Genomic DNA, 25613 nt, shown 5'->3' on the forward strand with positions numbered 1-25613 from the left:
CCACGAAGAGCTGAACTTCCAGCAGTATTACGGGTATGCACAAGAATTCGCCGCTTCGTCTTGCCTTCCAGACTTCCATCACAAGTATCCCTATTAATACAAGACCAGCAACTACCAAGTAACAGCCGAGGGCGCCTGCTACCGCACCGAGATCGCTGCTTGTATGAAGTACATGGCACTCAACGACTGGCGCAACTACGCGCTTGGCTACTCCACCAAGGGCGTTGACGCCGGAAAGACTGCAGCCGTCATCAAAGAATGGATAGCGACTTATGCAAATGAAGCACGCGCGGCAATCAGCCTGCTGAAGAGTGCCGCGTCGGATGCACAAGACCCGAAGAATCGAGAAAAACTCGACTGGCTGCTGAAACGCTGGAGACAAATCGAGGATCTCTGCAAGACAGCAATTGAGGCTGTAGCGTGCTGAAATGCGGCCAAGATAGATGCCGTTCGCCATGCCAAAAGCACAAGACACTTCAAGTGTTGGGCTCTTTAGGCCCGCCAAGGATGTCGATAGGAATCGCACCAGATTCTCTCTGTTTCGAGCCCTGCTGTTTGGCAAGCACCAGGTGCTTCATCGTGTAGTTCACCACACACTTCACACCTAACTCCTCGCCTCGACGAACAATATAGCCATTCATATACTCGATTTCCGTGGTTCTCCGGGCTCGTACATCCTGTAGCATGGAGCTGGTGTTCTTTGCGGTCTTGTCAGCTAACCGCGTAACTAGCGAGCGTAGACGTTCCGGCGAGAACCGGCTCTCGATGCCGGGAATGCCCTGCAGCTCGGGCAGGGCGCAGATGACGCTGGAGATCTCCATCAACAACAAGCGCATGATGCGGGTGAAGCTGTAGTTGTAGAGGAGCTCGCCATTCTTGCAGTCCATGATAGCGGTCAATGGGTTGATGACGGAGTTCAGCGCGAGCTTTTCCAGTTGGTAAAGCATCAGCGAGGACGGCGTCTCGGCGACCGCAACAAGTGGCGGGGTAAGGGTCAACGTGCGCAGGAGATACTTGGTGCTCGGGGCAACATCTACGTCCTTGTCGCGCATTTCGCCGACTGCGTTGGCGGGGAGGGCAGAGCCTAGGATCGTCGTCCCGACTCCCGTGTGGAGGACTTGGAATGAGTCCTTGCGCGCAAGGCCGTGGGAGATGATGCCGTACATGTAGTGCGGCCGGTATCGCGGATCGGGAAAGACCTTTTGGTTGATCTCGTCGATTACGCCCAGGCCATTCTGGAGGAACAACACGGTCGAATCGGGCGTCAGGCGGTGGGAGACGGATTCGAGCGCTACCGCTGTCATGGGCGCCTTGACAGTGACAATAAGACATTCGATCTGTTCATCATCTTCCATGGACTGGGACAGGGACTCCTCGACCTCCTCCTCGCGGGGATCCGGGTTAGCGGTCCCCTTGCCATGCTCCGCGGAGCCATCCTTGTTCCAGTAGGGAATCGAATGCCAGGTTTTATCATGCAGGACGTTGACGTCGAAGCCGGTTTTGATATCATCCAGGCCATTAGTATTGACAGCCAGACACTTTTTCTTCTCCAGCCAAGCCCGATAAAGATCCGGATTGTGCAGAAGGAGAGTAACTGGTGGAGGAGACGGGCGACTGGCTAGTGAGTGCGCGACAAACGTGCCGACGTTCCCCAGGCCTAGGATGTGGATGCGCCCCGATAGCCGGCGCTTCCCACTGTCCCGCGATACATCATCGGCGTCTTGCATCCATGTTGCGAGAAAGCGTCTGCAGATAGTTGGGGGATTATTCGATCTGGTGGAAAGAAACAATTCCGAAATGCCGGTCCGCAGTAGCGGACGGCGCCCTAGTATGTACAACACTTTGAAGGGTGTCGAAGGAAAGATCTACCAGGGAATTGGCGCGGGTGACCGCGGAGACAAACGAGGAGCGTCAAGAAATTGGCATTATCGCAGGATGAAGTTGTTGTTGGACCGATAAGGATGATGCGACGATGGCCCTGACCGCCCACCTCACCGCCCGGAGATAAAAAATCGACATTATTGCTTTTCTTCCGCGACAGGCCAGACCCTTTCCTCCGCCATACTTTTCTATCTCATACAACATGGACGTACCCGATCTCACACCGCTGCTGGAGCAGCTAGATGATAACGTTGACGATTTGGAGGAGATTCTGGGCCCAATTTTGAAGAGCTCGCTCACGGAGACGTCCAAAAAGCTTCCTGTGCTGGACAAGGCGAAATTTCACGTCTTGGTCACCTACGCGCTGGAATCATTAGTCTTCTGTATGTTGCTAGTTTTCCCATGACCCTGTTTATATACTGACGACTTTAGCCTATCTCCGTCTTCATGGAGTGAACGCTAAAGAACATCCCGTGTTTCGGGAGTTGACGCGGGTAAAGCAGTACTTCGAGAAGATCAAAGCGTTGGAGACAGAGCCTGAACAGCGGACGATGAAACTCGACAAGGAAGCCGCAGGACGCTTCATCAAACATGGACTTGTACGTATACCTTTTCGCGACTGCCGAGTGAGGTGTTAACACAGGCCAGGCTGGCAATGACAAGCTGGACATGCAGCGGAAAGAACAGGAGGCCAAGGAGAAGGCGCGCGCACAGATGAAGGCATCGCTACTGGCCAAGAAGTCTGGATCGACACCGGCAGAATCATCCAAAAACCCTACGAGCGGATCGGAGTCCGGCTCGGACGAAGGATCTGAAGGCGAAGCCGCGGAGAAACAGAAATCCAAAAGCAAGGGCAAGAAGAAGGAAAAAGCCGAGGGGTCTGGCGACAAGTCAGCCAAGAAGAAGAACAAGCGAAGCAAAGAAGGCCGCAAGGAGGAGAGCAAAGAGCGGAGAAAGAAGAAGATGGAAAAGCGGAAAGCGAGACAATCATAACCATCAGGAACTCGTTCACGATATACTACATACCCGACAATGTATGGCCCGGCTGGACCGACTATCTTGTCGCGGCTCTGGACTCAGCTGTATGTTCGCTTCTTCCGCCAATATCCATCTGTGCGGTCCGAAATCTCTCAATGGGGCCGCAATGGTCCTTCGGGGATTACCCAGGAGCTGTGGGAACATCAGTGCGTCCCACCTACGTCAATATGGGATGCGCCAAAACTGGTCTCAAGCTGGAATTCGCCGGTGATCGGCGGTCAATCTCCCGATGAAACAGGAGCTCAGCACTGTTTCATTTGTTTGGCAGTTGATAGTGGTCTCCTGCAGGCCATAACTGGAGGCTGCAATGGTGCTCTTTTGATAGAGCTTACTCTGTACATAAAGGGCGTCGGTGATGGATAAGCCAATTTGATACAAAGACGAATCAAACCATTTAAGTGCACGACTCTTGTGTATTTGTAGGGCTCTAGCAATTCCGTACACCGTAGATGTTCGCCACTCTTTCTGAGTCGAGAAGGACAACCGTAGGTTGCCTTGACGTACCGTTGTCGGCATTTTGAAGCCAGCTACTTGGAGTTTGGATGATAAAGGTTGGAGCCTTAGGCTTCAAAGACGCCTCTTTAGACCTAGCGCCCCTCTACCCTTCTATCAATCTCATCGTCGTTCTGATCGACCCTCCCCTCTTGACATGACAATATATGATACCAAGTCCTATAAGCATGTCTGAGGAACAACAAGTCTTTTATTTTGAACAGCTCCTAAGTACTTTGGTCGTCCCCCTTGTGATCTTGTTCAATCCCCGGAACAAACTATCTCCCTCACGAGCAAAAATAGGATGAATGTAATGGTCAAGCCTGCACACCATCACCCACGTTATCGACGCCCTTAATTATTTCCCCGATAGGAGCATCCGCAGGAGATGCGGAAATGCGCATCAACAGGCGTGCAAAATTCTTGAATAGGGAGTTGGCGCGGTCGTCGTTGACATGCTTGCGCTGATACCTCAGGATAAAATGAAGGCCCTCAGGATGCTGATCCACCCCAAAGTAAACTCCCGACTGGGGGATGAAATCAATCGGCTGCAGGTCCCTGCGGTGGCAGATAGTCAGCTCATCCGTCACTCGGGTCTTAGGTATCCCCGGTGTCCCAAGTCTGATGTTCAGTTGACATTGCATGGGCCGCAGCTGACGGAGGACGGATGGCATCATTCCCGCTTCGTAGGGCCCGTGCCTGGACGACTCCCGCAGGATATCCTGAAGGAACTTCTGCGTCGAACAGCTCCTCTCCGGGGTCCGGAACCGGACCACAGAGACCCCCAACATCGGCCCCAGGATTTGGTCGATGCCTGGGTAGTGAAGGCTGCGGCCCATCTTTGCAGACAGGAAGACAAAGTCGTCCAGGCCCGAGTGACTGGCCAGAGCCAGACACCAGGCCGCGAGTATGACCGTGCTGGTTCCAACCTGGAGACCTGCATCCAGTCGATGATGCAACACTTGTTCGATGCCCCCAACTCCTTCGAGGTCGGAGGGAGTCCGGTAGAAAATCTCTGCCGTGGATTCACCGATATACCTGCGCCAATACTCCAGGGTCGCCGTTGGATCGATGTGATCTACCAGGTAGTATGAGAAATCACCGAACCATGGTGGAGTTGGGTCTCGTTTCAAGCCATCTGGAGCTCGAAGTGCTCGCACCAGGTCGCGCTCTAACAGAGTGCGACTATAAGCATCATTAAAAGCGTGGTGGATGGTGATCGTCAAGAAGGTCGAGCCATGGTCTGTGTAGACCAAAGCATAGCGAGCGATTGGCTCTGCCAGACCAAAGACTGTGCGCTCACACTCCTTGATATGATCGCCAATGCTCCCACGCACGGTCGAGAACAGTACCTCGCATTCGTGGAGAAGGACCTGGCAATAACCCATGCTGGTCTTGGCCCAGGTGGTGCGCAGGATGTTATGCTTTGCCGTGAGGGCCTTAAGGGCATCAACCACTCTATCCTCGTCCACGTTGCCCTTCAGCTCGTAGACAAAAATAAGTGGAGCTAATATCCTTTGTTCGGTATGTTCGAGAATCCGTTCTACTCATACCGTCAGACAGGGTGAACGAGGTCCTAAGCTGAAGACACATACTTTGAAGAGGTGCAACCGGGGCAATCCTGTGTGCTAATGCCCTGAGAGCATGGGGTTCCTCGATAATGGACGTGTCGTACGTTTCATAGGGTGAGGTCTGAGGCTTCGAGGGCGCCGTACCCTTGCCTTTCCGGGCAGATTGTGACAGATACAATGACAAGGAGCCAATAGTGGGATCTGTTGGACTTGTCAGATTCATGGCAGTGGAGCTCATTTAGCAGTTTGGCTCACGAGTGGCGAGGCCCTCGACATCCAGCCAGATGTTTTGCGATCCGGCTTCTGCGACGACTTGGATGGCTTTGACCTGGTCCTTGTGGTTAGTATCAACTCGTCTTTGCGCCTCGGACGTCTTACAGAGTCGCCGCCAACTGTGCAAGCACGGTCAGAATTGTCACAGGCCAATGGTATGGAGTCGATAACACACATTCAAAAAAGTTCATGTCATTGTCAATCTCCTGTGGATCGCAATCCAGTACGTGGGACCATATGAGCCGGAGCTGATCGTCCATCTTTCGAGTTCAGCTAAGTTGACGAAGTTGGTTTACAATATAAGCCTCGGATCGCAATGAGCGGATGGTCTACAGAGGAATATTTATCGTCATTCTCGCCATTCTCGCCATCTACAATCGACACGTTCCGTGCAGATAAGTCTCCTATCAGGGAGCAGCGGTCGTGTAACGTACTATGCGTGGCAAGGAAACATGTTGTGGGACGTACTAGGCGTGGCAAGGAGGCATGTTTTCGCTGCAAGGGCGCTATGCAGTGGGATGGGTGGCGAAAGACAGTGCACGTATGTTGGAATGGGGCTAGAGGAATGGTGCTAGAGCAAGGGAGGATCTCGTTGTTGTTCTATCTTGCACAGGTTAGCAGTCTCATAGGGTAGTCCATGAGACATCGGCCCCCTTTCCCACCAACCCATGATCAGCAGGGTCTTTTACTAACTTTATATCTTGATGGCAGTCCCCCGTTGACCCAGGTTCTCAAATTGCTGTGGGGTGTCTGGCCAAAAAAAAGCAATGGCTATCACCAAGGGTCCAGTTAAGGCGCTTATTCTTGACTTTTCCAATGTTCTCTGCTCGTGGAAGCCTCCCAGCAATGTTGCGGTGCCGCCCCAGATACTCAAAATGATCATGTCCTCTGACATATGGCATGACTACGAGTGCGGACGGTACTCGAGAGAGGACTGCTATGCCAGAGTGGCAGACCGTTTTCATATCAGCGCCGCGGACATGGAAGACACGCTGAAACAGGCGCGCAAGAGCCTGCAGGTTCACCATGAGACACTGTTGTTTATCCAGCAAGTCAAGAAGGATGCCGGGGGCGAGTTGATGGTGTGTGGGATGACCAACACGCCCCGGCCAGAGCAAGACGTAATGCATTCAATCAACGCGGAGTATCCTGTGTTTGATAGGATATATATATCCGGTCTCATGGGCATGAGGAAGCCGAGCATCTGCTTCTACCAGCGGGTGATGGAGGAGATTGGCCTATCAGGCGATGCGATCATGTTTATAGATGACAAGTTGGAGAATGTCATCGCCGCCCAGTCGGTAGGGATCCGAGGCGTTCTATTTCAGAGTCAGCAAGATCTCCGTCGGGTTGTATTAAATTTCTTGGGCGATCCGGTCCATCGCGGCCTGCAGTTCCTAGCGGCCAATGCGAAAAAGATGGATAGTGTGACCAACACCGGCGATACTATCCAAGATAATTTTGCTCAGCTCCTCATCTTGGAGCTGGCCCAGGACAGGTACGGCGGCGGCGTCGTCGCGCAAATGATACAGTGTCGTACCATCAGACTGACGGATAGGACAGGGAATTGGTGAAGCTTCAGGCTGGAAAAAGGACTTGGAATTACTTCATAGGTTCGTTGTAACATCTCATTCTGCATCAGTCATTCGCTAATCTTCACACGATGCGTTTAGGGCCTCCCAAGCTCACAACAGCCACGTTCCCCGATGACATGGACACCACATCTATGGCTCTCTCGGTCCTTCCTGTGGCCGAGGATGTGGTCTCTTCTGTCCTGGATGAGATGCTTAAATTCGTCACCGATGACGGTATCTTTATGGTATGCGCACGACCACCGACGCTGTCCCAAGCATCCGGCTAATGCGACTGCAGACTTACTTCGATTCCTCGCGCCCTCGAGTCGACCCAGTCGTATGTATCAACGTCTTGGGTGTTTTCTGCAGGCATAACCGAGAGCGAGACGTCCTTCCAACGTTCCATTGGATTCGAGACATCCTGATCAACCGGGCATATCTCTCGGGCACCCGATACTACCCATCGCCCGATTTGTTTTTGTTTTTCCTTGCACGCCTCTGCCTGGCAGTCCGGAATCAGAGCCTACGGGAACAACTTGTCTTGCCTCTGGTAGACCGACTGCGTGAGCGGGTGGGCGCACCTGGAGAAGCGGTCTCATTGGCAGCGCGGATCCTTGCCTGCCGTAGCTTTGGTATCGACAGTGCGAGAGACATGGACAGCTTGAGGGGAAAACAATGCGAGGATGGCGGCTGGCCAGTGGAGTGGGTTTACCGGTTTGCCTCTTTCGGCCTGAACGTAGGCAATCGGGGTCTTGCTACTGCCTTCGCGGTCAGGGCGCTCGAAAGCCCCTATGGTGAGTCGGCGGTGAAGGTTATGAGACGCATCGTCTGATCATGTTCTGGTTCTTTGCACATACGTTCGACTGCACTTTACAACACAAATGCCTGAATGACGCAAGATAGATAATACGACTTTATCGTTGCTTGGACGACGTTGGATGTAGACGCATGAGTTTGATTCCACAACGCTTAAGCCAGTCTCGGATGAGGAAGTGAGACAGGAGAATCAATGCTTCGGCAAGTATGTGTGGAGGAGGGCATTCATGCTGTGGATAGCCCTGCAGAACGCTACGTAATGTTGCGTATAGCAGCCCCGAGAATGCTGGACATTCCTTACATATTACATTCATGCGGCAGGTACATATCAAGAGCTGAAGAAATGATACTGCCAATCCCTAGAGTCCATTCCATTCCTATACCGCCATTTGGCTCCTTGCTGTGTCCTCTTGGCCTGCATACATCGATGCACGCAGGATGCATACAGGATGCACACAGGACGATCAGTCAGCTCAGCCGGATTTCAGTCTACCTGATTACCTTGCAGGAATCGTGTCTAGCTTTCATCTTTGTACTTCACTAAGTTGGAAGTCTCAGCTGACATCTGGCGTTGTCACCCCTCGAAGCCATCCCCAGAAAGGAAGCAGGCGAGATTATGGCGGGATGGAATATCCTGCTCACTACGGTGGGATGTTTTGCTGCTTGTCTCTGAGACGCTCACTGGACTAACAGCATCTCAACAGGCCATCGCTGGCCTCGTCTGCCGCATCGTGTACCGGGTGCTCCTCCACCCACTGAGCAAGTATCCCGGGCCGAAGCTGGCAGCGATTTCTAATCTGCCCTACACCAAATGGTCAGTTACGGGTCAACTGCACTCGCGCATCCGAGAGCTCCATGAGAGGCATGGCGATGTGGTTCGAATAAGACCCAATTCCCTCACCTTCAGCGATCCACAGGCGTGGACAGATATCTACGGCCACCGCAAGGCCGGCGCGCCGCCCTTCCGCAAGGATCCCGAGTTCTACATTCCCTCATCGAACGGGTCCACCAACCTGATCAACTCGAGCGAGGCAGACCATGCGCGGCAAAAACGGCTCCTGACGCATGCGTTTTCGGAGCGGTCATTGCGAGACCAGGAGTCTCTCGTCATGGCTTATATCGACCTGTTTATCACACGTCTGGGGGAGTTGGCCAACAACTCACAGGACGTCGATCTACTCCACTGGCTGAACTATCTCACGTTCGACATTGTTGGCGATCTGGCCTTCGGGGAGCCGTTCGGCTGTCTGAAGGATTCCGCATATCATCCGTGGGTTGCGATTCTTTTCCAGAGCATCAAGACCGGCGCCCTTCTCCGCGCTCTAACGATCTATCCCACGCTTGCTAAGATCATCCGGTACTTCATGCCAAAGAGTCTCCTCCGCAAGCGAGCGGACCATTACCGTCTCAGCAAGGAGATGGTGACTCGACGGCTGGACATGGACACGACCCGGCCCGATTTCATATCGTACATCCTGAAATACAATGACGAGAGGGGCATGTCTCGCTCCGAGATTGAAGTCAATGCCGCCCTTCTGATCGCCGCCGGCAGCGAGACCACTGCCACCACGCTGTCGGCATGTGTCTACTACCTCCAGAAGAACCCCGAGTGCTACAAGGCGCTCACGGAAGAAGTCCGTCAGGCGTTCTCCAAGGACGAGGAGATCACCTTTCTTGCCGCTGGAAAGCTCCCGTACCTCAATGCAATCATCGAAGAAAGCCTGCGAATGTATCCGCCAGCGCCAGCCATCGGGCCCCGGCTGGTCCCCGAGGGTGGCGCTGTGGTGAATGGAGAGCATATACCGGGAGGTGTATGTTTCTGTCCCTTCCCTATTGAGAACTCTAGTCGACTGACTCGGGATATGAATGGAAATGGCTATAGGTATCTGTGTCCGTGGCACACTATCCCACCTTCCGCAGTTCATCTAACTTTGCCGAACCGGATTCTTTCCTTCCAGAGCGCTGGCTCAGAGATAACGAGGATAGTCGATTCCGCAACGATAAGCGAGAAGCGCTACAGCCGTTCTCATATGGGCCGCGGGCGTGCATCGGTAGAAAGTATGGTTTGCTCCCTATCAAAGGTCCCCGGCACAGACAATGACTGACCTGTGCATCAGCCTTGCCTACGCTGAAATGAGAACCATCCTTTCCAAGCTCATCTGGCACTTTGATATCACGCTGGACCCCCGGACCACCGATTGGGACAATGCACGGAGCTACATTGTCTGGGAGAATAAGCCGCTCTGGGTGCGCCTCACGCCGACAAGTGCACATCTATCGTCAAAATAGCTAACTTGTCACCTTGGTTTGAGAAAGTATACCTTGGGGCAAAGTATTAGCACGTCTAGAATGTCTTTTCCTGAACAGTCCTTAGAATTTGGCTCATCATCTGTAATATACCCCCAAAGTAGACATCTACTATCTATTTGACGGCCTCCCTCTACGAATAGAAGGCAACAACTTTGGATTCCCTCCTGCACACAGCCACTATCCCATACATGCAGATGTTGTCGGAAAGAGAGCGTAACACGATACATAGAATACACGAAATCCCGGCTAAGATACAACTGTATTACCGGCACCGTAATCCCCGACTCTGCTGACATAATACCCCACACCCACCAATCACCCGCGGCCATCGGACTTTTCGCGATTCTCCGCCCGACGGTGTGATTCTCCGCCTCAACTTCCGCAATATAAGACCCTCTCTTTCTCCTTCTCTCACCACCACATCATCCACCTCAACCCACATACATCAACCACCCCCACACACTCAACCATGCCTCGTCAACGTCGCGGTGCCGCTCCGGCCCCTACTCCCGCCCGCAGCGCCCCTACCAGACCGACCGCCGCGCCCGCCCGCCCGGCCGCTGCGCCGCAGTCGCACCAGCAGCAGCAGCCTCACTCGACCGCCGCCCACCCGCAGCAGCAGCAGGCCTACCCTCACCCTCCTCCGCAGGCGGCTCCCGTGCAGCAGAGCGCCGGCCCCGGACTGTTCGGCCAGATGGCGTCGACCGCCGCGTAAGTACCGCTCCCAACATCCTCGGCTAAAGCCGTCCGTCCTCGGAAGAACGAAACGAGACTGACAGAATCTTCTCGCAGTGGTGTCGCCGTCGGTTCGTCTATCGGCCACGCCATCGGCGGCCTCTTCAGCGGTGGCGGCTCCAGCGCCCCAGCCGAGTCCCAGCAGGCGCCGCCCCCGGCCCAGGCCCAGCCCATGGACGCCGGGCTCTGGCAGAGCAGCGCCACCAACAGCTCCTGGGAGAACCCGGCCTGCGAGACGGATGTGCGCAACTTCCGCAAGTGCATGGACGAGAACCAGGGCAACATGAGCATCTGCGGATGGTATCTGGACCAGCTGGTAGGTTTTCCGATGGTTATAACGGGTGTAGAAGTGGGTGTGGAACGTACTAATGGGTTTATAGAAAGCTTGCCAGGCGGCGGCTAAGCCTTACTAGGCGACGTTGGTGCACGCTTGTGATGTTATGGAGCTCATCCAATACATAAATCTGTTTCGATACCGGGGACGGCTTCGTCCTGGGTTGTGTTTGCATAGCGGCGTAATCTCCCGATCCTGTATACCATCTGTACTTTGGGTTTGACATGGTTCTTATTTAACCGTCTGGTCGGATCCGCCAGACAAAGCAAAATATAATAAAAAGACACATTCCACTCTGCAGCTAGTTGATACACGCTTCAGATATGACAATAGCTTCCCAGTGTATACCAAACCAAACGCCACGACTACGTACTCGCTACAGTCTCTCCTATCGGGTATCTGAGTCACGCCGAGGCTCAAAATTCAGCTAGCACGAGTTAGTGATGAGACATGGACAAAACACAAGCCGCATACCTGATTCCCGTTGTAGAATTGTCGGTCATCCTGTTCCCCAGCTTGGTTCCTCAGTGTCCGGATATTGGGTCCTCTGGACGCTGGGGCACGCGATCTCGGCGTGCTGTTACCGGATGACGGGGTGTTCGCCGTGGGGGTTGCCTCAGAAGGCGTTGTTTGACCGGAACCGAAGGGCAAGAAAGACCCTACCAGACCGGTTGCTAAACCCACCGCCGAAGAAACAAGTCCGTACACGGAGGAGACGGCTCGCACTGGCAAGCTCGACGAAGAGGAAGAATATGCTTCGGTGTACGAGCTGATGGGGACCATGACCAAATTAGCGCTTGAACCCCAGCCGAGCTCCTCGAGCCTCTGTTCTTCTTCGGCAATAGTGAGCGTGTGGTTTGGCAGTGGCGTCAAGATATGCTTGAGATTGTAGGGGCGTTTGCCCTCTGTGATCTGGCTATCGATCCAAGGACGGACGTCTCGACGTATCGTGTGGGAGGGAGCGAAACTCGACCGAATGGAACTTCCGTCAAAGAGCCGTACCTGCAACCGGTATTGTGTGGGAGGTAAGGAGGCCGAAGGTTTGCGTTCTTCTGTGATCTCATCGACAGCTTCGACGGTCGGCTGGCGTTTCGTGATACTAATCTTTGGCTTTTGTTCTTCCTTAGGCTTACTTTCCTGCTTAGGTTGACGAGACTTCGGCACGGGATCATGCTTTGATTTAGGGGGTTGCGGTTTTGATACAGACGACTGAGCCACGGGAGTGGACTCAGATGATTGGGCTCTCCCTGTCGTCCCTGCAGCACCTGTTGTCTGTACATTCTGGGTCTGTGTTTGAGATGGACGTGGTTCGGGGCGAGGTTCGACTGGAGTAGATGCAGGCTGTGGTTCAGGGACAGGGGCTGGCGCAGGTGTAGACGTCGCGGATTGATTCGTAGCAGTATTCTGTGCACTCGTTGCTGGCTGTCCAGAAGCATCACCGCCGTCAAGCAGGCCGCGCAATCGAGCGTGGAAGTGGTCCTTCGAGATCTCGGGCACGATATAGTCGCGGAGCATGCCGTTCCTGAACACCAGTCAAATACGTCCCAAAGATAAGATCGCAAACGCTCAGCCATACTTGATCACAACCACTGTAGGAAACTTGGTAATCGGACAGAATGACGTTAAAAACCCGGCCTCTTGGCTATCCTTGGGGAGTCGTAGCAGAACGGATTTCGTGGCCAGTATCTGCTGCGCGAACTGCGGACAAACTAAATGTCAGCCTCTATAATGCAATTCCCAAATGGTAGAATTACCTCCTCATCTGAAAAATACTCCTCCTCCCATTGCGAACTCGTCTCTCCATCGTCTGCGCGACGGTGTCAGTTATGCGGGGAACAAACAACCGGGGAAAGCTGGCGACAACGAACCGCGAACGAAGCAGATCACCGCTTTGGCCTGAGAGACCGCCAAGGCGATGCCTTCCTGGAGGGTTCCGGAGAAGAACATTGCAGGCATTGAGTAGATAATAAGGGAGTAGAAAGCGTCGTCGTGGACGAGGAGAGGACGATGATTGAGATGATGTAGCTGCCCGGACCAAGTGGCCGCCGGCCGCCGATCACGAGCGCCCCTCGGAAATTCGCCCGTCACTCCGATTCTTTTCTTCCTCAACGCCCTTTTGCCAGCCAGCCCACAAGTCCAATTCAATCCCTCTCGCAACCCATCGGGTTCTAACGCTAGGTCTATACTTGACCATGCGGTCTATCTTTTCGGTCCTTCATCGGACCGCCGCAACGGCATGGCAGCCGCCAACCGCGTCGCTGCGAAGCTCTCGCATGGTCTTCAAGCTGGATTCCATTTGCGCCAGATGCCGCACTCAACAGATCCGTTTCCAAAGCCAGTTCAACCAGATGGCAGATGATCCGCGCTGGCTGTCGGTCGTCGATCACCCTGCGCAGATTGTCCGGACAGGTCGGAAGCATGGCCCTGGTCTGATTATCCTGGGTATGTGTTTGATGGCGCATTCAAGCTGCGGAAGCGCATAGGCTAATCAACATATGTATAGCCCTGATCCCTATCATCTCGTTCGCCCTCGGCACATGGCAGATTCAGCGCCTCGATTGGAAAACCAAACTGATTGCCAAGTACGAAGACCGTCTGATCAAGCCGCCGCTCCCGCTGCCTCCGCAAATTGACCCGGAGGTTATCTCGGAATTTGACTATCGTCGGGTCTACGCCACCGGACGTCTGAGACATGATCAGGAGATGCTGGTTGGGCCTCGGATGCGCGAGGGTCAGGATGGTTACGTCGTCATCACGCCCCTCGAGCGCGGCGACGGTCAGAGTACCGTGCTGGTCAATCGCGGGTGGATTTCGCGCAAGATGGTGGACCAGAAGGATCGTGCGGTAGGACTGCCACAGGGGGAGGTAACTGTCGAGGGTCTGCTACGGGAGCCGTACAAGAAGAACATGTTTACGCCGGAGAACAAGCCACAGGATGGGAAGTTCTACTTTCCTGATGTGGAACAGATGGCTGAACTGACCGGCAGTCAGCCGGTTTTGATTGAAGAGACCATGAGTAAGCTAATATACAGTCCTACCTGGCTATGATGCGATTGACACTGACGTCTCTAGTCCCGGACATGGTGGAACACCTGGACAGAGAGCCCAAGGGTATTCCCATCGGCCGTGCGGCGGAGGTGAACCTGAGGAATAACCACAGTCAATACATCTTCACATGGTAAGTGTGCGATCATCCCCCAAGCTCCTCATATCAATAATGTCGGACTTGGCTCATTCTCATCAGGTATGGCCTGTGCTTCGCAACATCGATCATGTTGTGGATGATCATCCGCAAGAGACCCAACGAGGCCACACGTCGTGTCCGTCAGAACCGGAACTGGTAGATCTGATCACTCTTGACTGGCGCATTCATTGGCGGCGTTTTGTTGTTTAGGGAATTGCATTGTGTTTATTTGTCTTTCATGGCGGCATCGCCAGTCTCATATCCTGCAAGAGTTCCTTGGGTAAATGCTTCTGTGCGAGGGAGAAGACCGTGTTGGCGCTATTGAGATGGCGTTGCCTAATAAATCAGTATCCTGACTCTGGTATGGAGACAGTCAACTTACCGTCTCATTAACGCTATCACATCACTTTCGTCGATTGTCTTTCGCCCAGCATGCTTCGAGTATGCCGCCAAGTCCTCTCCCGCCTGTTCGAAATACCACGCGGAGGCCTGCTCAATGGCAGCCAGTGTTGCCTTGCTGATCTTTGCTTTTGACCCAGCTCGTGAAGGTGCGAACCTGGTAGCCAGCTTGCGGATCACTCCGGAGGGCATGTTGGGAACGGGGATTCCATGTCGGGACAGTTTCTTCTGCTTGGTTCCTGGTGCAACATGTTCCTCTTCGCGCAACCCTCCCCCGACAATCCCAGGACTTTCGCTCAGCGAGACACGGGGCTGGATATTGAGGTCCAGGCCAAAACCACCGGCTGTATCACCAGCGTCGCCGCTGTCATCTGAAGCAGCGCCTGTATCAGCTGCAAAGTCAACAGGCGGAAGCTCAAATCCATCATCGTCATGCAGGGGTCCATCCATGTCATCTCCCTCCCCTGGTGGCGGAGGAGATGGGAAATTGAAGTCGAAATTGAACCGCCCCAGGTCATCCGTCTCTCCACTATATGTATATTAGCACCCTGTAAAACAGACAATCCAGTTATTCCACTTACCCAGCGTCGAAGGCACCCTGACTGATCATGGTCTCGTCTGCTCCTTCATCGTGGGCGAGACCCGTATCATCTCCACCTTCAGACTCACTCTCCAGTTGGGTAGCCTCCCCAAAATGTTCACTCAATCGCGGACCGCCGAAACTCATCATCGACAGCCTTGCGCGGTCGCGATCACTAATGTCTCGACGCGGGTACTCCACCGTGATGTCCTCCACGTCAACCTCGCCGGTCCCATCGTCTTCGAATGCGAGAGACAGCCGAGGCGGTCGGGGGTCGGGGCTAGCTTCATCAACCTCTTCCACATCTTCCAACGGCAACGACAACCGCGGCCGCTCTACCGCGGGTTCGTTATCCAGCTCCTCGATCTCGTCTCTTTCCGGTTCAGGCTCGGGAGGTCGTTGGTCTTGCGGGGAAGATTTAATCGGCTGCGATGTTGGCGCAAGAGCTACTTCTGTCAGCCCGAATCCACCAAACCGACTCATGGCATGCATTGCGTAGCTGCACGCAAGACGGATGTCGTACCTTTTCCCAGATTCCGAAGAATATCAAACGTCGTCTCCCGCTGGACTCGTCCACTCCGTCTCCGATCGCGACCAGGCGTGTTCGCCGCCCGGCGCTGCATCGCACGTAGGCCATGGGGCGTGGACGGGGCGCCTACGCCCCTACTCCGCGGCGTGAAGCGAGAGGGGGTTCCCGTTGCGAATCGACTAGGCGTGAGCGGGTATCTCGTTGCACCGGTGAGTCGCCGCAACTTCATGAGCCTACATTAGTCTCATTTTGCCAAATAACTCTTTGTGAGGGACATACGCCTGTGAGTGTTGTTTCTCCGATGGGGGTGAATGATTCAGAGACGTCGGACGCTCGCGGCGAGCGGCGGCCGCGCGGGTTGGGGGTTGTTGACATGGCGGTGGGCTCAGTGGACGGAATTGGCTGGCATAAAGGGGGTATGAAAGTGCGGAATCTGGGAGAACTATAAAATTGTATGGAGGTGGATTGGGCAATGGCACACGGGAATATGCGAAGAGAAAGGAGAGAAGAGGTGGGATGAACACAAGTTAATCATTGAAGCGCGTCGCAACCATAATAATGATGCCCGCACTTTGATTGGTCGGCCTTATCGATAAGGATGGTGGCTGAGTAAGCATAAAAAGTTGTCGCGGAATCAAGAGCTTCATGCGACAATTTCTCTTTTAACTCTTCACAACCCGCCATTGAAAGAGTTCTAGTGCTATAACTTGCACAAGTGCATTCTCAGCAAAACCACAATGTCTGCTGAACCCCCCAAGTCATCTGGTCTCTCGACAAAGGTCGACAAGAAGCGCAAGAGAGAGGCCGAGGAGTCGAAAGAAAACAAGGCTGCTGCTCCGTCCGCGGGCGCGGAGGGCCCGAACAAGAAGAGAAAGGATAACAAGAATAAGGGAGGCAAGAACGACAAGAAAGACAAGAAAAATCGAAAGGTCAAGAAAGACAAGAAAGATAAGCCTCAGCAGAATGCGGAGCCGAAAGATCCCAAGGTCACCGAGAGCAAAGGCAGCATCAACGAGGACATTGGAAAGATGGACGGCGGATTACTCGCCGATCACCTCATGCAGAAGTCAAAGAGACATAACAAGAACCTTACTTCTGTCGAGCTGAGTGATCTGAGTATTCCGGGTATGATTGCTCTCCGCATGCCCAGTTGATCGAATGCTGACTGTATAGATGTCGCATTCCTTGATACTTCGTCCTTCGATGCACCCCGACAGCTGGATCAGCTTCCTGCGTTTCTCAAAGCGTTCTCTCCTAACAAAGGAGCCGGTCTTGCCCAAGCCTCGGAAGCAAAGGGTACTCCCCACACGCTGGTAGTTTCTCCCGGTGGACTGAGAGCCGCGGATGTTGTGAGGTAGGTCGCACCGAAGACAGGAAACTCCAAAGCGGGATCCTGACCTTGTATATAGAGCCCTTCGTTCGTTCCAAACGAAAGAATCTATCATTGGCAAGCTGTTCGCCAAGCACATCAAACTGGAGGAGGCGAAGCAATTCCTGGAACGAGCTCGGTGAGTCTTTGCAACTTTCTATATAGACGACTCAACTAACTTGCACAGTACGGGTATCGGAGCTGGCACTCCCGCTCGTATTTCTGATCTGATCGACGCAGGTATGTGAATAGAGAGACTCTATGTTTGTCTCGGTTTTCTAACGACTACAGGCTCTCTGAAGTTGGATGATCTACAGCGCATCGTTATCGACGGCTCTTACGTTGACCAGAAGCAGCGGGGAATCTTCGACATGAAGGAAACGCACTTCCCTCTGCTACAACTTCTGACACGCTCTGAATTCAAGGAGCGATATGGGGCCAAGGAGAAGAAGATTCAGATTTTGGTCTTTTAGATGAGTGCACGACAGGCGTTGTATAGGTTCAGGCTATTGCTTCTATTGAGATGTTCTTTCAACCCATGTATTTCACATGCTCTTCTTCTATACTTCTGAGAAATTCGGACATGATAAGACAACCATAATGTAACTTGAGGCTCCCAATTATTCGCTTCCAACCACTAAAGCACTCCATACTGGACTACATTACGCATCCACTACAACGAAATGGACTGGTCTTTTGCCTCACAGTGCACCATATGCCTGCACACGCCTGGTACGCGACACATGTTTTGGTGGATGATGGATCCCAATGCCCGATGTCAAGAACATAGTTGAAGAATATATATAGACTTCATAAATCCTTGACTATATAGGCAAGAGAAAGGAAAGGAAAGCTGTTTGAGGTGGAAAAAGAGTCAGACAAATGGGAGAGGGAGATATATTTATGTCTCCGACCAGAAGTGAAGGCATCCTCCAGCTCATTTTAGGAATCGAACAGCCATAAGTCACTGCAGCTACCCAGTGAATGCACCTCTATCACTCCTGCAGACGCATTCACTCAGCGGTCCAAACGTTCGAAGCGTTGATCGAAAGCAAACTGCGACATGGAGAGAGATGGACGTTGGCAGCTCGCCCAAACGGGTTAGTCCCACCCACCATATAATGCCTCAGGCAGATAAGATGGAGAACGCGCTCACCGCCTGATGTCTCCGCCCGGCAAAAAAGGAAATTTCCAATTTTTTGCCCGCCGTCCGTCATATTTTCCAGCGTTATCTCCGCATTTTGTTTTCCTTTCTAAAGTTCATTTTGCTATACATTTGCTATTTGTTTTGACGATTCCCGGAGTCTATATATTATTCAAGTCAGTCGATCTGCAATGGGCGACAAAAAGCGCAAGAACGACCCCGAGGACGCGGTCCTCCCCGAGGGCAAAAAGGCCAAGCGGGAGTCCAAGAAGGAAAAGAAGGAGAAGCGCAAGGCGGAGGAGGTCGCTGATGCTGTGACGCCTGCAGAGGTTCCTGTCCAGAACGGGGAGGCCGAAAAGAAGGAGAAGAAGGAGAAAAAGGACAAGAAAGAGAAGAAGGAAAAGAAGGACAAGGAAGAGAAGAAGGAGAAGAAAGACAAGAAGGAAAAGAAGGAGAAGAAAGAAAAGAAGAAGAAGCAAGATGAGGCCAGCGACGACCAGTCCGCCGAAACCAGCGCTGCAGAGCAGCCGTCCGCGGACGCCATGGACGTGGACGTAACGCCCGCTGCAGAGACCGCACAGCCGGCAACAAACGGCGCGGACGGAGCGACGAACGACAAGAAGTCCAAGAAGGACAAGAAGGCGAAAAAGGAAAAGAAGGCCAAGGCGGCCGACAGCGAGGCGCCCGAGGAACAAACGGCTGAGGACAACGCCCAGAAGCAAAAGGGCGCGCGATTCATCTGCTTCGTCGGTACGTTGCGTCCCAGCCCACCGATGCGCGAGCGCTGACTGACCGTTCCACAGGCAACCTGCCCTTCTCCGCCGACCACGAATCGCTGACGAACCACTTTGCGAAAATCCAACCGCTGTCGGTGCGTGTCGCGACGCAGCGGGACAAGCCGACCAAGTGTCGTGGGTTTGGATTCGTCGAGTTCGACAACTACGACCGGATGAAGACTTGTCTCAAGCTGTACCACCACTCGATGTTTGATGATGGAAAGTATCCGCCGCGACGGATCAATGTTGAGCTGACGTGAGTGTTCTTCTGCATATTGAGCGTGCAGCGTACTGACGGATGCAGTGCTGGTGGCGGTGGAAATACGGAAGCCCGCAAGGCGAAGATCGAGGCCAAGAACAAGAAGCTGTACGAGGAGAGACAGCGCAACGCCAAGGAGCAGAAGAAGGAAAAGGAGAAGAAGAAACACGGCGAAGAAACTGGACAGGGTGATTATGCGGGTGTGCACCCTAGTCGCCTGGGCCGCATGGCATAGTCGGATTGCATTCATAGACAGCTGCGAGTTTCTGTTGATGTGCTTTAAAAGTTTACTGGTTCAATTCGCCGAGATATCCTTCCGTTCTGTTTTTGGAATGAATGAATTGAGCGCATGTCCTTGGGTGATTTACCTGCCTTCTCAGCGTGTAGTCGGCATGGATCGAAATGAGTTCCGAGATATGGACACGGCCCATCCGCATATTCATTGCATGATATTGTATAGCATGATACATCTTTATACGGCATTAGAAGGGAAAGAGAGATGGGTCGGGACGTGGATCCCGACCAGAGACAAAGCATGAGGATCGTCAATCAAACGAGAGGTGGAATCAACGCAGGAAACAAATCATCAGAGGGCATGAGACCCAAACCCAGACGCCGTATTAGTGATTTATATTACCATGGAAGGAAAATAGAATGCATCTACAGGATCAAGCATTTGCTCTTCTTCGGTTTTGACGCGGGTCGGGGGTTGAGAACCGCGCTGGAGAAGTAAGCATGGAGTCATTGACTGACGAATTGCAGGCACGTACCGGATGGCTTCGTCAAACACACTCTTCAGGTTACGCTGTGTCAGGGCGGAACACTCGAGATACTTGTGTGCGCGGATTTCCTTGGCCACGGCGAGGGCCTGTTCGTAGGAGACGGGCTCCTGCTTCCGCTGACGGAGGGCTTCGATGGTGGCCCGATCGTCTCTCAGATCGAGCTTGGTGCCGACTAGGATGATGGGGACATTGGGGGCGTGGTGTTCGATTTCCGGGTACCACTGCACGGGGGGTCAGTCAGGGGTTCGGTAGCGTGTCGTCGTCTGTCGTCCTCAGGAGGGAATCACCTTGGCCCTGACGTTGTCGAATGACGGGGGGCTGACGATGGAGAAACAGATGAGAAAGACATCGGTTTGAGGGTAAGACAATGGGCGAAGACGATCGTAATCTTCCTGTCCAGCAGTATCCCAGAGTCCTAAGCTGATCGGTCTGCCATCCACCATCACACTCGCTGTGTAGTTGTCAAATCTGGGCGGAGAAGTCAATGACAGGTTCGCTTCGGGCCGTTCAGGGGAGTGACACGAACACGGTCGGTATATATTCACCGGGGAAAGCGTTGGTAGTATAGGAGATCAGGAGACATGTCTGGCGGGGAGGTTAGTCGGTCCAGTGTCGAATCGTGCGAGGTGGGAATCGGTTGATTGATGACGGTCGAAGATCGAAGCAGAGATGAAAGGTAGTGTTTGGACTTACTTTCCCAACGGCACCATCACCTGTCACGACACACTGTAGACCAAAGTCCGTTAGCCACGGTTTGGGAGACCGACCGATAAGCGACGGGAAGCGGACGACAGCTGACCTTCAGGGATTGAGTCGCGGGACCGGTGGCCATCCTGAAAGTGAATGGCTCTGTGTGGAGGGTGAGGAAGAATGAACGAGAATTGGGACGGAGGCGAGCGAGCTGAGGAGATGAGGAGAAGAGGTGATGGATCGACTGGAAGATTGGCGGAACGCAAGGCGGACGGGTATCTGCACGAGAACGAACCAAAAGGGAAATATGGAGACTCGATGATACAGGGACTTTGACAAGGATAACCAAGGTAAAAGAAAAGAGGAAAAATTAGAGAAACAATCAACAAGAAAGGGTATGGAGTTGAGAGGAGGACGAGGAGCAGGAGAGAAGAGAAGAGAGGAGAAGAAGGAAGCGAAGACGAGGTTGAGGGGGAGTTGGTTAGTTGATGTTCCTCCGAGACTAGAGTTAGCGTCTTGTGCTGAGACCCCCGTTGAGTGTCTGATATCCACTGGTTCTTGGGGATGATTTTTATTATTAGCTAGACAGTTCTATATTCTATTCTTACCGCGAACGCATCAATCATAATGCGATTGAAGCATCGGGTCGGGATGCCCGATTCTTGCGCTTTGTGTCTTTCGCCCGCTTATTTGTTGACAGTTTTTGGATGCATCATCCAATCATGCAAAGACTTGATACAACATCTTCTACTGCATCATTCTTTAGGTTAGGGACTACGTAGTTACCTAGTACTATTATTGTTCAACGGTACCTAGGTAAGTACTGAAGTAGATATACTGGAAGTACCTACTACCACCACCACCAGCATAAACCCTTGTCTTGACAGATCCTACTCCCGTACTTACTCATCCTACTGAACTCGGTCCAAAACACTCGACCCAAGGAACCCACTCCGTCCTCCGGTTCAGGGGTGGAGCGGGTTCCATACAACCTCGACCTATCCAAATCCAAGACCTCACTACCTAGGTACTACGGAGTACTCCGTAGTAATAAGTTACTTAGCGACAGGGAGCTCAACAACCGATCAGCCCTATTACTACCATATAATACCATAACTAGAGTAAGGTACTTCTTCCAGTCCCAATCCCAACCACCGCCTCCTCCTTTATTGGGTGCCACAACTCCCTGCATTGCATCTGCCCCATTCTTATCACAACGCCGCCTGCATCCCATCCCAGCTCTGCCGCCGTGGCGCAGTCCACCACTATGTACAGAGGTCCGAGCCTACCAAACCAACCCATTCACCACCCATTCTTCCATCCACCATCCGCCATCCACCATCCATCGACTCAAGTCAAGAAGATAGATCAAGCTCGGGTCACACTCGCCGACCCCGACAAAAAGCCACTCCCCACCTTCACATCATACGGGCGTTCCATCAGCTCCTTCGCCTTCTTGCCAAAGTCCTGGAAATACGGGTTCAGCAGATGGATCTGCAGCGCCTCTTGGTTCCGATACCTGGGACAGTCAGTCAGCATGGCGTTCACTCCGGTCACGGCGTGCACAATAACGCACCTCTCCACAACCATAATCTCGTTCCCGTCCTTGATGGAAAACGCATAGTAGATCAACGTGTCCGGCTCATGGGCCTGGACTTGCCGGGTCAATTCAGACAAATGGCTCGAAAGCTGTTCGATCGCACATCACCCTGATCAGCCCATGAACCAATTCAATCCCCTTGGGGGCCATGGCGACACAGAACAGATGCGTGCGCGTCCTGGTAAGGAATCTAGGGATGGCCTGTATGGGCCGAGGACGGGACTCACTTCATCATGCTTGCCCGGCTTGGGGTACATGATCGCCACAACGTTGACTTCCTCCGCAGACATGGTGATCAACCGGTGGGTGAATAGAATCAATAGGAAACAACAACGGTCGATCGACAGAGATCTTTTTAAGGTGAGTCGATGCTGAGCGAGATGGAGGCATGTGGGGTAACCCAACACGTTCCTAAGTTTATCTCCAGGATGACTAACTGCATTCCTGCGTCCTCCAGCTACGAGGCTTCCGGCCCTTGATTGGTCTCGCTAAATTTGGTATCTCGGTTAGAAATCGACAGATATATACATGACGAAGGAAAGCAGCGCGCTTCTTTTTTACACGGCCACGTGCGGCCGGTCGGGGCGCCGTGAACGGCCGTCTACATCACCGGTGGAGCCACAAAGGAATCCGGGATGCCGTCGAATACCCAGTTGAGCGAATCGAACACCTCGGAGAAACCCACTTCGCTGATGAACGCGCCTTGGTCGAAGTTGGGCGGATAGATCAGGCCGGGGTCAGCCAGTGAATTGTCCTGCTGCCGGGGGGCTGGTCCGGCGGCGGTCGACATGTTGGTATTGCTCATCGTCGCTACCGGGAATTGATTAGCCGTGGAAAGAGACGGGGGAAAAAGAATCTAGAACGCACCTTGAGCATCCTCAATGCTCTTCATCGGCATAAAGCGCTGTCGCCATCGCCACACCGTATCGTAGACGTGGCTCATGCTCATGCGGCAACGTACTTTCAGCAAAAGAGAATCCTCGCCCGCTTCCGGAGCGCCCGCATTCCACATCTGCGCCAAGATATCAGCCAGACGCACGGGCCGATCGTGATCCATCACACTGATACGCCGGATCGCCGAGATCGCTCCGTTGAACAAGAGCTTCCCATGTTCGAAATCGATATGTCGGCTGAAGTTGCTCTTCAGCAGCTTCATCAACGCGAACGCAGCCGACACGATCATCTGAAGAATGTAGTTCGTCGCATGGCCGATGAGCTCGCCCGGAGACGTTTCCAGATCAAGCACTCGGCCCAGGAACGATGTGGTGGCAATGAAGAGTTTTGTCAAATCATCACTTCGCGGGTTGGAACCCAGGAAGACAAAGTATCTGAGGTGTAACTCAGCGGCACGCAAATGGATCATGTTGATATCTACCAAAGGTTAGACTGCATAGACTGCACGCGGAAGGGCGGGGCACGGATCACGGACTCGAAATGCTTGAACCAAAATCGACTTCCATATCGCGCAGTTCGTTTTCCAGAAGCTGCACGATCAACAGCTTTTCCGAGCTGTTGAATTCAGCGGGTTCCGGCTTGCCGCTGTACAATGACTTGGTGACTCGATCGCAGAACTTTTCTATCCGCAAGCGAACCCGAAGGTCTTCCGAAGGCTGATAGTCGGCGTCTCGCAGAGAAGCCGGTTCCAGCGCCCAATCGTAGATTGTGGTAGGAGGCTGGCCGTAGCCAGTGGCCACACTGAGAGGAGATTAATCTTCGATCACGACATCGGTACAGCAGGGAGGGCTTACTTCTGGGCGACAACGTTACATATGGCCCAAGTCTGTAGGCGGTCTTTGACAGCTTCTCCTTGGGCCTCCATTCGGAATGTGGTGAACTCTTCGGCCTGGACGGGACGGTGCAACCCTAACTGCATAGAGATCTGCATCATCAGACCACTCAGCATAAATGTGGCATCGGTGCGCTGGCTTGTCGTCGGCAACGGCCATGTGCAGAGAAGACACAACGCTTTGACCACACGATAGTCCTGAGGAACAGCAGTGATGGTGGACCACAGAAGCCGACTGAATGGTCCAGAAAGGGCACTGAGAAGGCCGGGTTCGGATGGGGCCCGTCGGCTTGCAATACAAACGATGGTCCACGCCTGCAGCGGACAACGCCGATGGTATTCCTCCGGCGGCTTCTGTGGGTTCAGAAGTGGAAGGAAGGGGTGATAATACTTGAAGAACCTGAGACATAGTTAGGACGATGCTGATGGTACAGGATGATCAGGAGCGGGGAGCGCTACTGTTCAAATAGCCGGCCCACTCGGCTTCTAGACAGTGTGATATCCTCCAACTTCCATGGACTATCGTCCTGGGAGAGAATGGAGCCGGCCCGAGTCATGTTCATCGGGGTAGCCAGAGGCTGAGGGTCGATAGGAGCTGACAACGGCCGAGTTCGATTGGACACGGCCGAATCAGGGCCACAGAAGACATCTTCCGAGCACTGAGATAATTCATCACTGGCATTTGCTTCCACAGCATGCGACTGATCATTGCTAGCAAGCCGTCGACGAAGTTCGGCTATCTCCCTCTCCATCTCGGCATTGCGCCTGGTACGGAGACCGGTTAGCCACGACCGTGCGCCGTGTAACGATGCACCGGGGCATGGGGATGAGAAATGTTACCTTCGTTTGGAGATGCGCTTGAAGGTGGGCTCCACCTTGCACTCGATCTGGAGACGCCGGCAACGGGAACATGCTGCGGCGGGGGTCTGAACGATATCACATCGGAGCTATAGTCGGGGAGACAATGCATACTCAGCTTAGGGGCTGGGGAAAGGGCAGAGATAGGAGGGAACACTGGGCCGCGGAAGTTCGACGGCCGATATCAAAGTGGAGGGCGGCGCCGGTCTAAGGGAAAGGCTTACCTTCTGTTGCTTACACTCATTACAGGCCTTTCGACTCCCCCCGCGGCGCTTTCCGGTGATTGGGGGGATCTTCTCCATCTCGCACGGCTCCGAACTCCTGGCAGATAGATCGTAGGTCGAGATGGGTCGGGGAAACCGAGGATTGTTCCGAAGGTCGCTGGGGGTGGCGGAGGGTGTGATCAGATGGGCATGGGAGGGCAACCCACTCGGTGCCAGGACGCTCCGATACTCCAGATCCATCAGGATGTGCTCCGTATAAATTCAAGGTGATCACCCGCCGGGATGGGACCGCTCGGGAAGGCAAACACATGCAAATTGGAATGTGAAACCATTATGAGGATGTGCCGGAAATCGGCAGAAATTTGGGCGGGGAGAAAGCGCGCGATGTCGGCAGATGAGTCAGCCGAGC

The 25613-nt window shown here is 53.4% G+C and overlaps 14 protein-coding genes across 14 annotated transcripts; 7 read left to right on the forward strand and 7 right to left on the reverse strand.

Annotated features, from left to right (window-relative positions):
* Positions 1-476: 476 nt before the first annotated feature.
* Positions 477-1727, reverse strand: ATEG_08787 (ketopantoate reductase family protein; the record flags this gene model as incomplete). Its single annotated transcript, XM_001217372.1, has 1 exon — positions 477-1727. One exon carries the CDS (start codon positions 1725-1727, stop codon positions 477-479), a length of 1251 nt encoding a protein of 416 aa, XP_001217373.1.
* Positions 1728-2083: 356 nt separating this feature from the next.
* ATEG_08788 (Sas10/Utp3/C1D family protein) lies at positions 2084-2874 on the forward strand (the record flags this gene model as incomplete). The annotated part of the gene is made up of 3 exons (XM_001217373.1): positions 2084-2264; positions 2314-2480; positions 2530-2874. The coding sequence occupies 3 exons, from the start codon at positions 2084-2086 to the stop codon at positions 2872-2874; spliced, it is 693 nt and encodes a 230-aa protein (XP_001217374.1).
* Positions 2875-3728: 854 nt separating this feature from the next.
* On the reverse strand, positions 3729-5432 carry ATEG_08789 (uncharacterized protein; the record flags this gene model as incomplete). Its single annotated transcript, XM_001217374.1, has 4 exons — positions 3729-4954; positions 5007-5183; positions 5238-5310; positions 5361-5432. The coding sequence occupies 4 exons, from the start codon at positions 5430-5432 to the stop codon at positions 3729-3731; spliced, it is 1548 nt and encodes a 515-aa protein (XP_001217375.1).
* A 590-nt stretch (positions 5433-6022) lies between these two features.
* On the forward strand, positions 6023-7661 carry ATEG_08790 (uncharacterized protein; the record flags this gene model as incomplete). Its single annotated transcript, XM_001217375.1, has 4 exons — positions 6023-6753; positions 6819-6868; positions 6929-7074; positions 7128-7661. 4 exons carry the CDS (start codon positions 6023-6025, stop codon positions 7659-7661), a joined length of 1461 nt encoding a protein of 486 aa, XP_001217376.1.
* Positions 7662-8261: 600 nt separating this feature from the next.
* On the forward strand, positions 8262-9750 carry ATEG_08791 (cytochrome P450; the record flags this gene model as incomplete). Its single annotated transcript, XM_001217376.1, has 2 exons — positions 8262-8291; positions 8350-9750. The coding sequence occupies 2 exons, from the start codon at positions 8262-8264 to the stop codon at positions 9748-9750; spliced, it is 1431 nt and encodes a 476-aa protein (XP_001217377.1).
* A 674-nt stretch (positions 9751-10424) lies between these two features.
* Positions 10425-11103, forward strand: ATEG_08792 (uncharacterized protein; the record flags this gene model as incomplete). Its single annotated transcript, XM_001217377.1, has 3 exons — positions 10425-10666; positions 10748-11006; positions 11071-11103. The coding sequence occupies 3 exons, from the start codon at positions 10425-10427 to the stop codon at positions 11101-11103; spliced, it is 534 nt and encodes a 177-aa protein (XP_001217378.1).
* A 309-nt stretch (positions 11104-11412) lies between these two features.
* On the reverse strand, positions 11413-12809 carry ATEG_08793 (UBX domain protein; the record flags this gene model as incomplete). Its single annotated transcript, XM_001217378.1, has 4 exons — positions 11413-11451; positions 11499-12546; positions 12601-12722; positions 12798-12809. The coding sequence occupies 4 exons, from the start codon at positions 12807-12809 to the stop codon at positions 11413-11415; spliced, it is 1221 nt and encodes a 406-aa protein (XP_001217379.1).
* Positions 12810-13216: 407 nt separating this feature from the next.
* On the forward strand, positions 13217-14206 carry ATEG_08794 (cytochrome oxidase assembly protein SHY1; the record flags this gene model as incomplete). The annotated part of the gene is made up of 3 exons (XM_001217379.1): positions 13217-13466; positions 13528-14040; positions 14097-14206. The coding sequence occupies 3 exons, from the start codon at positions 13217-13219 to the stop codon at positions 14204-14206; spliced, it is 873 nt and encodes a 290-aa protein (XP_001217380.1).
* Positions 14207-14586: 380 nt separating this feature from the next.
* Positions 14587-15679, reverse strand: ATEG_08795 (uncharacterized protein; the record flags this gene model as incomplete). The annotated part of the gene is made up of 2 exons (XM_001217380.1): positions 14587-15136; positions 15189-15679. The coding sequence occupies 2 exons, from the start codon at positions 15677-15679 to the stop codon at positions 14587-14589; spliced, it is 1041 nt and encodes a 346-aa protein (XP_001217381.1).
* Positions 15680-16453: 774 nt separating this feature from the next.
* ATEG_08796 (uncharacterized protein) lies at positions 16454-17558 on the forward strand (the record flags this gene model as incomplete). The annotated part of the gene is made up of 5 exons (XM_001217381.1): positions 16454-16841; positions 16890-17070; positions 17126-17224; positions 17273-17325; positions 17377-17558. The coding sequence occupies 5 exons, from the start codon at positions 16454-16456 to the stop codon at positions 17556-17558; spliced, it is 903 nt and encodes a 300-aa protein (XP_001217382.1).
* Positions 17559-18420: 862 nt separating this feature from the next.
* On the forward strand, positions 18421-19499 carry ATEG_08797 (RNA-binding protein; the record flags this gene model as incomplete). The annotated part of the gene is made up of 3 exons (XM_001217382.1): positions 18421-18979; positions 19033-19261; positions 19310-19499. 3 exons carry the CDS (start codon positions 18421-18423, stop codon positions 19497-19499), a joined length of 978 nt encoding a protein of 325 aa, XP_001217383.1.
* A 425-nt stretch (positions 19500-19924) lies between these two features.
* Positions 19925-20878, reverse strand: racA (putative Rho GTPase Rac; the record flags this gene model as incomplete). Its single annotated transcript, XM_001217383.1, has 6 exons — positions 19925-19985; positions 20035-20267; positions 20334-20514; positions 20573-20631; positions 20740-20772; positions 20846-20878. The coding sequence occupies 6 exons, from the start codon at positions 20876-20878 to the stop codon at positions 19925-19927; spliced, it is 600 nt and encodes a 199-aa protein (XP_001217384.1).
* Positions 20879-22104: 1226 nt separating this feature from the next.
* Positions 22105-22626, reverse strand: ATEG_08799 (putative quinol monooxygenase; the record flags this gene model as incomplete). Its single annotated transcript, XM_001217384.1, has 3 exons — positions 22105-22255; positions 22313-22425; positions 22564-22626. The coding sequence occupies 3 exons, from the start codon at positions 22624-22626 to the stop codon at positions 22105-22107; spliced, it is 327 nt and encodes a 108-aa protein (XP_001217385.1).
* Positions 22627-22937: 311 nt separating this feature from the next.
* Positions 22938-25444, reverse strand: ATEG_08800 (transcription factor domain-containing protein; the record flags this gene model as incomplete). Its single annotated transcript, XM_001217385.1, has 6 exons — positions 22938-23146; positions 23204-23707; positions 23766-24031; positions 24085-24522; positions 24963-25069; positions 25205-25444. 6 exons carry the CDS (start codon positions 25442-25444, stop codon positions 22938-22940), a joined length of 1764 nt encoding a protein of 587 aa, XP_001217386.1.
* Positions 25445-25613: the final 169 nt, after the last annotated feature.

Source organism: Aspergillus terreus, genomic scaffold (assembly GCF_000149615.1).
Source record: "Aspergillus terreus NIH2624 scaffold_13 genomic scaffold, whole genome shotgun sequence".
Taxonomy (NCBI): Eukaryota; Fungi; Ascomycota; class Eurotiomycetes; order Eurotiales; family Aspergillaceae; genus Aspergillus; species Aspergillus terreus.